We start from the raw sequence: 13,605 nt of genomic DNA, 5'->3' as shown, positions 1-13,605 counted from the left end.
GATACATGTCCCATTTTTTATTAACATTTCATGTACTACAATAAGAGTTTTAATTTTTGAAGAAAGATAGAAGCCGCTGATCTTCTTCCTTGGAAGTGTTTGCCTTACATCTTCGTCAAGTTCTACTACACCTTGTTTATGATCATCATTCCCAAGTCCCAACACCCCCTTTCCCTAGGTGTTATTAGTTCCAGCTGAATTGAATATAATAAATTTCAGATTCATCTAACTGAACTGAACTCAAATTTCTCACCTTTCAAATGCTCAGATTTCTCAGGCTTCGCTGCTTTGTTACACTTCCTAGTAGTCTAGTAGAGCTTTTTTGTTATTTTTCATAGAAAATCTTGCTTCAGTTTTTCTCTTGTTTCCATGTCCCACTGTCCCAGTTAGATTGAAAGATTAATCCGTTCTCTGTTTATTTTGATTGAATTTTGAGAAAATCAGTATTGAAGAATTACCAGTGTAATTCAAAATTGCAGCCACTTCTTATATGTTCTTTACATCTTAATTATCAAATTATATACTTTATGTAGCAATCAAACCAGCAAACAACATCATAACAAGGCATACATGACCTATCAACACTTGCCCCTAGCTCACAAATCCACAACTTTCTTATTGGGATTTTTATTTCTTTCGTTCTTCCCAGCAGCAAAGCATTAATTAAGCAATAGTCACACACTTGCAATCTTGGGCACAGTTATAGAAGGGTTTGCCGGCATCAGGAGTCTCAGTCTTGTAGATCTCACATGCCCATCCATCCTCACATTTGCAGTATGCCTTGCCTTCTCCCACTCCAGCAAAACCCTCGGAGCCAATGCTTGAGCTGGTTGCAGTACTGATCCCAGCATCAGTGACGCTCACACAGGTGCACCCTTCCCCGCACTTGAAGAACACTTTCCCGGCTTCTGGGCCTTTGGTCTTGGTGATCACACATGTCCACCCTTCCTCACAGCGGCAGAAAGCTTTTCCTGCTCCTTCAATCTTGGGTTCATCAGTCCTATATGAAATACAATAATTGTCAAAAAGAAAAACACTTCGATCAGTTAGACTTCGAAGAGTGATCGATCTATGGACCATAGAAGCCATACCTTGCTTCGCTCGCTTCACTGCCAGACATGCTCCCCCTCTCAGCCATTGTTGTTTCCCTGCTGAGCGTCTGAAGCTCTATATAAAATGGCAGGGTAAGTGCTTAACGTGGCATAATAATGGCAATCGATTGTTCTGGATAAGGTGAAGAAAATAAATAAAAAGCAGAATGCAGCTGAAGAGTCTATAAGAGACAAAGCATCTTTTGAAGAATCTCTCAATTTCTGGGATCCACAGCTATCATTAATTTGGAATCATTTCTAGAAGAAAATTTAAGTAGTCGACCGTGTATCAAAAGAGCATCAAAAGAGCATCTTGTAGGTAATTTTTATTTTTATTTATTTATGTATTTATTCTTTTGGGTCAATTGAGATTGCTCGATATACAATTTAAATATAAAGTAGGCGAATATACAAACTAGGTGTTTCGCGCACAATTTCTGTGCCAACAAGAACTTCTAAGTTCTAAGCACTTTTCCTAAAAAAGCGGGGCAAAATGAACGAAGGCTAGGGTGGACTAGTTGTATACAACCCTAATTTCAAAAGCTGCAAATCGTCACTCCCAACCCTCGCAAGTCTTCTCTCGCAACTCTCACCACTCTCACCACTCTCTCTCTCTGGTCTCTGTCGTGTCTGTAGTCTCTCTGAAGCCCTAAGCAACCGTAAGAGGTCGAGGCAAGCTCTCTGCAACCGATCTCTCTGTCAGAAGCCGAAGCCGTGTCTCTGCAACCGATCTCTCTTCAACCGAAGCCGTGTGTCTGCAACCCACTTCTTTATCTTCTTTCACTTCCTTCTGATTCGAGGTATTTTTTCCACTTCCTTACCCATATTCTTACCCATAGTCTGGGTAGTTGCTCGTTTTATTAGTCCTGCGTTAAGAGGTTATTGGGGATTTTCTTCAGATTTTTGATCATTGAAAATGTGTTGTTTACAAATCATTCGTCTCCTAGGTTTTTCAAAAGGGTTGTGTAATTTGTTGGCCCTGCTTATCATGTTGGCTTTGGTTATGAAGGTATTCAGACTTGCGTTTTACGACTGTTTCTTGGTTCTGTTTCTCACTAAAATCATAGGGAAATCAAATATTACCGTCAGTGGGTCTTGTTCACCAAGTTGAGATTGTTTGGTGGGATTCTGGGTTCCTAACGATATAATGCCTTTCCAGATGTTGGTTTTCTTGTTGAAGTCAGTTGATTTATCTGGAAGAAAGAAAAAAATTTGTACTTTCTTGCTCACATCTACAGGTTATCATTGTAACTTCTTATTATTCTCATCTCCCAAAGTCCCATCTTCCTGTAAGGGGACTTCCAATCGTCTTTGTAAAATTCTTCAGCAGTTGTAGAAGTAGAGCTGTTTGGAGAGAAGAACATGATGAAGATGAAATGCTTGTTATTGGCACCTGCTAGACCTTAATTTTCTCTAAGCTACAGAATGTAAAATTTCTGGACCTTTATGAATGTGAAATATTTCCTATGTATCATCACTAAATTAACTTACAGAAGGTCCTCTGAATGTTTTTTATTCAAATCTAGTTTCATGTATGCATGGGGTCTGTCACGTAGCTGAATGAAAAGCTATGAAATTAACAAAGAAAATAATGGTAATAACTTGAAAAATGAATGGTTTCTGTATGTGGGCTTGGTTTGCATCAGTAGTTATTTTTTCTTCTTTTTAGTTTTGAATGGGTTAGTGACGAGGAAAACAGGATAAAGTTTGAATGGTGGGCAACTGTTGTTCCCTTTCCCCTCTTTAATGAACACTGTTCATGGCTTTATACTAGATATCTGATGGCATTCACTTTTGGAAGAGTTGCTGTCTCTATTCAAAGTGATCCTTCTGTGATCACATACCAAAAATGGTAGACTAAATTGTCTTCCTATCCATATGTGAAGAAAATCTTGGGTGACGAAGTATAATTGTGCTTCACCAAGAGCATGAGCTTACAAACCCTTCCAAGCCGCTGCTTGGATTACACCACCACAACAACCAATCTGATTAGTCATGTGAACATTAGGCTTGGTTTTCTAAAATCGCAGTTATATATAAGCTGCTAATCTGTTCCCACAGGCTATGATCTTAGGTTGCAATGCCATGAAAATACCTGAAGTTTGAGAAAGTGATTGAAACTGTTATGTTCAAAATTTGTAGATTAAAAGAAATTCAATAAGAACTTTTTTGTTCACTTTTACCTAGGCTGAACGTTGCCATTCCAAGACCTGCATTTAAAAATTGACTTTAGAATCTAGACACTTTGACAAATGTAAAAGCTAAGTTCCCCTAACTGTATATAATTGTAATTCAAGGTTTTTTAAAACCTGTATTACCTATCAATGTGTGTGAAAATGAGGAATGGAACAGCTTCATTGTGTTACTCTTTCCTCCCCACCGTCACCCACTGTCAACATAGAGAAGTTGGTCTGCTCTATCAAATATTATTCAACATAGATTTGCATCATAATAGGTTTGGAATCCAGTATCTGACATTTCTTGATTTGTAAGTATTTTCTGGCTGTCAATGATGCACGACACTTGCTTTTGAAGCTAATCCATTCTTTTTCTCAATAACACATGAAAAAACCTACAGGAAAAAACCTTGTAGATTGAATTCATAAATCACATCCATCAGAACTATATTGCATTGAGATCATTGTCATTTTCAATCTTCTTGTTGGCTGTACTAGGTGGACATCAATGAAAGAACTCTGTACTCTTTTTTTCCCCTGCAAACACTGTGCAACACTTCTTTATTATTGGAAGAACATGGCCTTGTAAAATGTGTGATCAATTCATGAGTGGTTGAATATATACCATATGATCATCAGTTTTGTTGTTGAATGGAGTTTTGCTGTTTGACTTCCCTCATGTAGGCATTCTCGTTTGATCCAATTGAACTCCCTTTCCATGCTGTCCTTTCATCCTTAACATTCCCAATAATATAAAATCCATTATTCTTAGATTAGGTCTACTCGATTCATAGCTTATCCATAACCTAATGGTTTAATGGCGCCAACATTCTTGACCTATTCAATCCATTCATAGCTTTCATTTTGGAACCCTTTTTGTACATGTTCACATTAAACATAATAGGGTTTTGGGGCCTCATCCTTAACTTTTAGGTTGCCGAATAGCTTACAACTTTCCTATGTTGCTGCTTTAAGCAGGGCATATACGACAGCGACATACAACAGCGACATACAACATCACTGCATGCAATACCAACAACATCAATAAGCCTTGTCCCAACTAAATGGGGTCGGCTAATGAAAAGGGTTTGACTAGATTTTTTCCTGTGCCGGCTACCAACCTGACGCATCAACCCTCCTCCTTCACCCGGGCTTGGGATTGGCAGCAAAACACTAGCGGAGTTGCTGCGTGCAATACCTCATTAGCCAAAAAGCGGCAGCAACGATAGGTAGCAACAATAGGCAGAAACATTTGGCATCAACATTGGGCAACATTAGGCAACAACATTTTGCGGCAACATATAACCGTGGGCATGCTGCTCGTTGACTGAAACCTCAATTTCAGCTTTACTTCTTGGGGGATTTTCATGGGAAGCCCTGCAACTCGATGCTATGCTTATGCATCTCAATTTTTGGGCTCTAGATTTGACCTCTGGAGTCCTTTAGAGTAACTAGCCATCCAATTTGAGCATAATATCATGCAACCTTAGAATCCTTAGGCTTGTTTCAAAATAATCGGATTTTGGCATATCATACTTCAATCACAAACTGAACTTCATTCATATAATAGGATTAACCATAAGGAAACCAATTCTTCTATTGAGTTCCATTTTTTATCTTAGGATTGAGCTCAAAGCTTGCGGAGGATCCTTTCTAATGCAAAAATTGTCGATTTGTTCAATCCAACGTCGAGGTCAACATTACCTTGATAAAATCCAGCTCGGAGTCATGTGGAAACCATTGATTCCTTCAGCCCTTTGCAAGTGAGCTCTCATTTTGTTCCTCCATTTTGTCTCCTTTTCCAACTTTGTATTTTCTCTCTCCTCTCTCTCATTTGGCCTTACGTATCTTCAATTATTTTATTTGCTAATATTGAATATTGGACACCCCACTTCCCTTAACATATATTGAGGGTTTGTGCTCCCGTCCCAACCTCTTACGTGGGTCCACTTGGAGATTACTCCATGCACGGGGCCCACAAAAACTTTACATTTGGCCCACTCATGCATTTATAATTCATACTTTATGCTTAACTTCCTTATTCCCCAAAGATAATGATAATACAAAATTTGATACTAGTTTGGAACAATCTCTTGACATGTGGAATGATGAAAAAGGCACCATCCTAATTTTTCTTCATCCACTGTAGAGAGAATTTCATCATTCATGGGTTCTTGCATTTTGATAACAGTAAAGAAGTGCCTAGGGCACGATGGACATTTCATAAAAAATCATTATGAAGTTGCATTAATGTTATATTCTCCTTTAAAGCCACCTGGTTCATTTTGAAGGTTCTTCTTTGCGAAAAAATTTTAGAATTTTTATTTTTTTGGATGAATTAATAAATGCATTAAAAGAACTGAGAGATCACACATACAACGAAGCAAAAGAAAAGCGAAGCTAAAGCGAACAGACAAAGCAATTACGACATAGCCTAAATAAAAGGGCTAGGCAGAGACCCAACAAAGCTATTTTGTGGATTTTTTCTTTTCCTTCTTTTTCTTGGAGGACTTGTGCTCAATCAAGAAGTCGTCGATGAAAGGGTTGTGCCCTTTAGTAGGCCGGTTACTCCTACACCTAGCAAGGTCAAGATCGTGATCATAGAGAGAGAGAGGGAATCATAAGCACGCCTTGTGGGATTAGAATCAATGGTTGAGGTTAGAAAAGAGGGGTTCGAGGGGTGGGAGATGGGGCGAGATAGGGAATTAGAGGAATGGGCCAAGGGGTTCATAAGGTTAGGCCAATGGGGCAAGGAGAGGGGAGAGGAGCAAGGTTTAATAAGGTTAGGCCCATGGGGAGAAGGGCCCAAAATGGAGCAATTGGGGGAGGGTAAAATGGGAAGATCAGCAAGATCGTGGATAAGAGAGGAGGCTGAAGTTTCATTTATCGAACAGGGCATATCTTTCACCAAAGTGGAAGGTTGGGAAGGCGGAGATGGGGTAACAGAGAACTCAAAGGCACAGGTTTCATGGAAGAGGGTGGGCAGATCTCGAGGGCCAGGAATGAGAAGCGACAACTCCTGAAGGAACCGGTTAAAGGAGGAATGATCTTCAGAAGATGTGGAAGGAGAAGATCTGGTATCGACTAAGGGTAGCATATTTGGTTTCGACAAATGATGCAGAAGCTTCGATTGCAGAGACCTGATAATGGTTCTCGAAAGGTTTCTCGAGCTGGGGCGATGTGCTAGGAGATGTTGTCGGGACAGGAATCAATCGATTTTTTCTCCGGTAAATGATGGCATCCGGCGGCGAACGAGAACCTTGATTCACAAGAGCCGAAGATGAGGGAACCACCTAAGCGACGGCATTGGTAGCAGCGGCAGCATCTCCAAGGCCTTGAACAGCAGTGGCAGTAGCGATGCCCACTTGTTCTTGATCAACAGCAGCAGCTACAACATCCGCATCTCCTCGGCCAGCGGCAACAGAGGCGAGAGGGACATCGATCAAACATTTGTCTAAATTATCGATGATGAGGCTACTAGGAACCAACAAGAATTCTTTGTTAGAAACACTCGAAGGGGCAATCAGGGAGGCAGAAGAGCAGGAGGAAGCCTCATGACCAAAACGGCGACAAGAGATGCATCTAGATGGAACCTAGTTATAACAATAACTTGTCTATAATTGAGGACATTATCATCAACAATGGAGATGGAGGACGGGAGAGGATGAGCAGCCGACACTTCTACATAAATACGGGCATGGGAAAGCCTTTTGAAATTCAAAGTTTTATGATTTGAGCAAAGAAGTCTTCCGATGGCAGATCCGACTTGGCTAAGGCATTCAGTATTCTAGAAGTCAAGAGGGAGGGAGGCCCGGAAGATTGATCCATAGGGGGATTTTGCTGAAATCGATCCTATGAAGGGGCATTGAAGGATGCCAAGGCCTGAGAAAAATAGGGGATTTCCCGATGAACCAAGGAGAACCTTCTAGAGCACGGGTTTTGCAATCAAAGGAATGGAGATTGAAGAGGAAGAAGCCAGGATCGAGAACAAAAAAGTCCAAAGATTCTATGGCTTTCCATTGCTTTGATAATAAGGTTTTAACGATATCAACAGGGGGAGAAGGGCCAAGAAACTAATCGACAATGGCTGATTGCCAAAGAAGAATGCTCTCCTTGGTAGCAGAGGCAGGGCAGTGGGCTGTGGGGGAAACCGATGATGGAGCAGAGGGGATGAATGAGAGGTTGCATTCAGATAAGATGGAGTTAGAGATGGAGGAAGTGAAGAGGGAGCTCCATGGTTTAGCTGGAGAAATGGAAGGGAACAAGTCATGGGAGGGGGGAGGGTTTGGTGGGTCATCATAGAGGACATGGGAGATGCTGAAGGGATCAAAGGGGGGATGGGGATCCATCTCGCAGGAGCTAACAGCAGAGTTGCTGGAGGCCATCTCTGCCAGAGGGAGTTCCTGTCTTCATCTCATCTAACAATTAGAGTTGCAGAGGGATCCCACCAAATTTTAGAATTAGTAAAGCTGAAGTAGGCTTTTGATTTTGGAACACATTTGTTGCTATTCTACTTCCAGAACATCAAACCATAGATATCATATAGGCTTAGGAAGGTGGTAATTGCTTAGAAATTGAGTAAGTTGGAGTAATAAATTGTTAAGAAAAAGCAAATAATGGTTAATTTTCAGGTACTTCTATCTGAGTCTATCTGCTGTTCTTCACCTTCATTATCTCCTTAATGCTTCCATATTTTTTAGGAAATCCTAAGTTTGCTTTTTCGTTGTTCATTAACATATAATTCAAATCTTCATTTGATCCAAAGTGTGCTTTTTTGTTTGTAATGTTTTCTCAAGCTATAGCTCATTTGATCTTCCGTCAGAGAGTTGTAATGGGACCAAGGTGGAAGGGAAAGGGTTCAGAAGCTAAGGCCCTTGCTGAACCCATGTCAAAAATTATCCAACAACTTCAGTCATCTCTAATACAATCACAAACACTTGGGTCACTCTCAGGTTGCGGTGTTCTTATTGAAGTAGAACCTGAACAAGCCCATCTATTAAAAATGGCATGTTTTGGCAGCCCTATTGTCACAGCTGAGATAGATAAGCAGTGGTATCAGTTGGGTTTTGAGGAGGCCTTCTACCTGTGCCACTCTCTCCAATGTCTCCAAATTGCTGGAGTGGAAGTCAATTGTGCAAAGAATGAAGAAGAGTTATGGAAGTGTATGATTTCTAAGAGAACAGGATTCCCTGATTTTTATAAAGCTTATTCTCACCTCCGAAAGAAAAATTGGGTTGTTCGGCCGGGTTCTCAGTATGGTGTGGACTTTGTTGCTTATCATCATAACCCAGCTCTAGTGCATTCCGAGTATGGAGTGATTGTTCGGTCAGAAGGTGGTGATGACATGAATAGGAGATTGAGAGTTTGGCCTGATCTGGAAGGCACCATTAGGCTTTGTGGCAGTGTCGCCAAAACAGTGTTGGTTCTTACTATCAATAGCACTGGCTCCGATTCAGTTTTTCCTTTATGTCTAGAGCAGTACAGTGTTGAAGAACGCACATACACAAGATGGCATCCTGAGCAGAACCGAGAAGATCATCTTATTATAAAAATTGGTACAAATGAAACTCAGTAGACAGTTTTGACCTTTTAGGCAGTGTGTTTGGTTTTGTATTTCCTGTAAATATTGGTTTAAGAGATTTGCATTCTCCTTTGTATGGCAGTTATTGCATGATGGATTCAATTATGTCTTCTTCCACTCTGCTTAAATATTTAATTGTTGGTTCTGATGGGGCTAATTATATGGTAAAGAAAATGAGTTATCTTAAGTAGTTTACACATGGATTCCATATTCACTTGTCTAGACTGTCTTCAGTGGGTACATTATTCCCAAAACTTCTATGGAAGGAGTTTTCTCAGGGATGGTATCCAGTTTGGATGGAGTTCTGTTAATTGAAGACTCTTGATAGGATGGGTATGAGTATGCTGAAACTTTTACCAGATGATGTATGTCCTTTCTTTAAGTCTCTCTCTCTCTCTCTCTCTCTCTCTCTGTGTGTCTCTGGACTGTTTTAGTGAATTCTTGACAGAATCCATCCCAAGATCATATTAGAAACCAAGAGATGAGGGGTTTGCAACTGCAACTGGTCGAATCTCTGATGAATGATTAACTTGTTATGGAGGATATCTTTCCATCAAGTATCATTTTTCATTGCAGTGTGTACTTCCCTTTCCCCTTCTTTTTGGTGCCTTGATGGAACTTATAGCCTTATAGGTTGTTTTGTTTGCATGAGAGGGAAAAACAAATCATGTTTGAGCCAGAATCTTCTATCCATGGTGTCTATGAAATTCTGCAACAATTCACATTGTCTTGCTCTAAAGTTAGAACCAAGTATCAGAATTGGCATGGTGGATTAGGTGGGTATATTTCTGCACCATATGGAAGCTCTAGATGGCTTTCCAGGTTTTCTTCTCCCAGGTTTAATATACTCTGGAGGGCCAGGTCTTAAATCAGTCCATATTAAGTCAGTAGACAACCATTGATCTATCATCATATAATTTAGAGACTTGTAGAGGATTAAAAGTGAATTTAATTTTGGAAACGGCTGGCTGAGTCTAAGGCATACACTCTACCATAGAGTAATAATTAAAAGCTAGATACAGGAGGACCTTAAGAGTACCCTACCATCGTTCATAGAATCCTTTCCATTAAAACGGATAAGTTTTATATTTCTACAAAGAGGCCAAAGCAATTCTGTCATTCCACCAGTCTTTCTGATGGGCTCATGAGTTTGATTATTGCTGCAACCTCGTTAAACTCAAGCCACTTCTTAGACTCGCAAAAGCGCATGAGAAAGTACCCGACAAACCCAGCAAGCGTCAGTGAAGCACTAGAAAGTAGACCACTTTTTTCACAATTGTCATCACATACATCAAAATCCCAGTTGGAATCAAGCACAACAGGACTGAGCCTATTGTTCCCATTGGCACCTTAAATGGTCTCTTCAATAAGGGTTCCTTCCATGTAAGCCAGATAAGCGAAGAGAACTCCAGCAACATACTCAGACTATATAAGAAATTTGCCACTGATTTGATGTTGTTGAAGCCCAGGAAAGAAACTGCATGTATAATTAGGCTTGATACTAGTATCCCAAGCCATGGTGTATCGAACCATGTTGATCTCAACCGGAATCATCTTGGCAAGTATCTTGCATCAGCCATGCTCAGAAGCTGGAAAGAAACTAGTGCTCAGTTGGGCTTCAAAGACTCCAATTGCCGACACTACCACACCAACTTCAATCCATATTTTAAGCCACTTACCTGCTATCATGCCAGCAGCTTCTGCTAAGAACCCATTCTCCCATCTCCCTTGGTTCAGTTCAAGTGACCCAGTTGTCGACATAAGAGAGATCACATAGGCCAAACAGAGATGAATGCTGCTAACCCTTTACCGAGTTCCACATCTTCCTTGGAAGTGCCTGCCTTATATCTTAGTAAAGTTCTATGCCTTGTTTCTGCCCTTCACTTCACTCCCCCACCCCTCCCCCAACCCAAAGCCCAAAAAATCCCACCAATGCCTAGGTTATTATTGGTTCTGAGTTGGAAGATGGATTGGATATAATAGATTTCAACTCTGAATGTACTTCAATTACCAAGATTTGAACTATCAAGTATCAATGCTGACATCATCGAAACATGATGACCTTAAAGGTACTTGGTCTATAAATATTTTGAGTCTTCAAAGATATTTGTTTTAAATCATGTTGGCTAGTTTTTATTTGTGTGGTGCTGATGACATACAATTTTTGTGTTAAGTCTTTTTAGTGCTTGAATTGGCTATATAGAACCGGTCGAATTACCTAGAAGGAAGTAGGTTGGGGGCTGGTTGAATGGTTACTTGGACTAAATTCAAATTACAGAGTAATGGCCAATGGGGCTTCAATTGTTTAACTGATTATGCATGGGGCCGCTGGGTTAGATAATAAATGACTGTAGAACTTGTTTGATGAATGCATTAGCTTTTAAGCCTGTACATTATGCATCCTTGCTTGACTTTCGAGTTCAAATGGCTTTACTGCCAGAGATTTAGTAGATAAAATATATATAAAAGTTTGCAGTCAGCTCATGTTTCTTCTCTTTCCCCACAATAAACTCAATTATAACTCTTATCTTCTCCTTTATATATCTCCAGTTGAGAAGATCATATACTAAATTCTGCAGAGCAATAATTTCTAGAATATTTCTTCTTTTTTAAAATTTTAATTCAAGAAATTCCTTAGTCCAAGTTTCACGTTGAAGTTTCTATTAAACAATTAAAGGTTAGTTCCAATTTGAAACAATGCTAACTGAGTAACTAACATTCTAACAAACACTTCGAAATGTAAAAGGATGACTCAGATCTAAACCATAGGTTGGTTCCTTCAGGCAAAATCTATGAAGGAACTTGAACAGTCGTAGATTAGATTTACGACATGAATTCCTTTTTGACTTTCTCATAGATATCTCCATACCGTAGGATTTCAATTTGATATTGTCCCAGCCACAAAATGAGGATTCATTGTCTTCATGGTTCTTTGAATTCCAGGTATACGATTGTTTCCGGGAATGACCTTTCTTCAATTGGCTAATTGTCACATACTGCATTTTATGCTGTAACAAAGTAGAGCTTTACTATAGCAGACCTTGTAGGCCTATCTGAGACTGCACTGGTTTCAATTTGTCTTTGTATCTTCTTGGGTTTCAAAGAGATTTCTCATAAGAGGCTTTAATAACTCCTTTGTTCACAGGGCCTTTAGGGAGCAATCCTGAAGTTTATAGATGTTCATCATTCCCATCTCCTTCCAGATTTCAAGCCTCAGTTCCAATTTGAATTGGGGCATCAGTTAGTCATTATCCTTCACAACTCCAGTATATGAGTCAAGGTTGTTGAACTGTTGCATTAGTCTGTTACCAATAGTGGTCCTTGCCATTGAATGGAAGTTTTAACTCGTCCTTCATAATGGCCCATGTGATAGGGGGTGCCCCTCCTTGCTGTTGGTTCCACTCATAATTGTTTTACTTATTGTCGGGGGTGTTGCACTAGCTTGGTTGATGTAGCCTAAGCGGAGCTACTGGAAGAATAGGATCAGGAGAGTGACTGGCACACATTGAAACTGGTCATAACTACAAGCAGAATTTTCTGTTCTGCAGTGGTTTGGGAAAAATGGTGTAACTTCTTCAATATAGGTCGGGTTGACCTGATTCAAAATCCATATTTTGAGTACTCGTAGAATTAAAACTTTTGTATTTTGAGTTTCCTCAGATAAGGACTAGAACAGGACCAAAATGAGGATGGGTTTGAGAGAATATGGGTGGACAGATTTGGGGGTTTTTTAGGCCTCCTCCAAAGCTCTAAGGGCATCAATTCTTCCAGCCAGCTGTGAGTTAATTCTTACCAGCCAGCTGTAATGCCTCATCTGTTAAATCAACCAAACACATCATCATCCCCATTTGATGCTCCTTACCATTTGAAATGTAGTCTCTTCTCGTGATTGTTGGATGGAAATGTAATTGATTGGTTTATGGTTTCTGCCATTGGCTGCTACAATTATCAGACACTGCTTGAGAATATGGTCTAAACCTGTTTCCATGTTATTCCCCACACACAAGGTCCACATGGGAGGAGTGAGGTTTCTTACGAGAAGCTGTCAGCAAGGATTATTTATGGTGATTGAGGGAAAGTATTGATGGAGGATTTTGTTTTATATTTTCCTTTTCTGTTTCAGTTTGAGTTGCCATTTCGTTCCCAAGAATAGTAAAAATGCAGTTGTCAATGGTAGATTGAAGAAGTTCAGGGATGTATCTTTAATGAGAATGCTTTCAGACCCATGCTGATAAGCTTCTTGTTCATGGGGTTGCTGTTGAAGGTGAGGAAAAATAAATTCTCAAGCACCATCGGCCGAAAAAGCTGAAGTCCTTGAGTTGTAACCATGTACCATGAAGGTGAAAAGACTCACCAAAGAATTTCAGTTGCTCAACTTCAGATCATGGCAAAGAGTTCAAATTGTTGCGATAATGCATTCATGGTTCATTGATTTTATGGTGTGCTACTGGGATTCTCAGGTTCTATCAAAGCCAAAATTCATTTTTACCAATTTCTAGTCCAATCTTAATCTCTAGTGCACAAATGTTTGTACGTGAGGCAGCTTACTCTCCTTACTTCTAGAGATTAGGTTATTTGAGGGGGGGGGGGTTTCTCTCTTTCCTTTTATAAATCATCATTCAAAAAATCATGCCAAAGACTGCCTAAGTTATCATGCAGCTTGCAAATTATACAGGACAATAAGAGGAATAGAGAATTTGAGCTTGTGGGAACTCCATTTTTGGAGTCGAAAGTACTGGACACATGAACAAAAGTC

The 13,605-nt window shown here is 40.0% G+C and overlaps 1 protein-coding gene and 1 pseudogene across 2 annotated transcripts; one reads left to right on the top strand and one right to left on the bottom strand.

Annotated features, from left to right (window-relative positions):
* Positions 1-508: 508 nt before the first annotated feature.
* Positions 509-1,208, bottom strand: LOC149027605 (uncharacterized). The gene is made up of 2 exons (XM_089147146.1): positions 1,092-1,208; positions 509-1,000 (listed from the first exon to the last, which is right to left on the bottom strand). Exons 1-2 carry the CDS (start codon positions 1,136-1,138, stop codon positions 664-666), a joined length of 384 nt encoding a protein of 127 aa, XP_089003272.1. The 5' UTR covers positions 1,139-1,208; the 3' UTR covers positions 509-663.
* A 294-nt stretch (positions 1,209-1,502) lies between these two features.
* Positions 1,503-9,162, top strand: LOC149027604 (tRNA-splicing endonuclease subunit Sen2-1 pseudogene; annotated as a pseudogene). The gene is made up of 2 exons (XR_016174734.1): positions 1,503-1,891; positions 8,071-9,162. The product of XR_016174734.1 is annotated as a tRNA-splicing endonuclease subunit Sen2-1 pseudogene (transcript).
* The last annotated feature ends 4,443 nt before the right edge of the window (positions 9,163-13,605 follow it).

Source organism: Hakea prostrata, chromosome 1 (genome assembly GCF_041222555.1).
Source record: "Hakea prostrata isolate BN-2017 chromosome 1, UWA_Hpros_2, whole genome shotgun sequence".
Taxonomy (NCBI): Eukaryota; Viridiplantae; Streptophyta; class Magnoliopsida; order Proteales; family Proteaceae; genus Hakea; species Hakea prostrata.
This window is presented reverse-complemented; position numbering and strand designations above follow the sequence as displayed.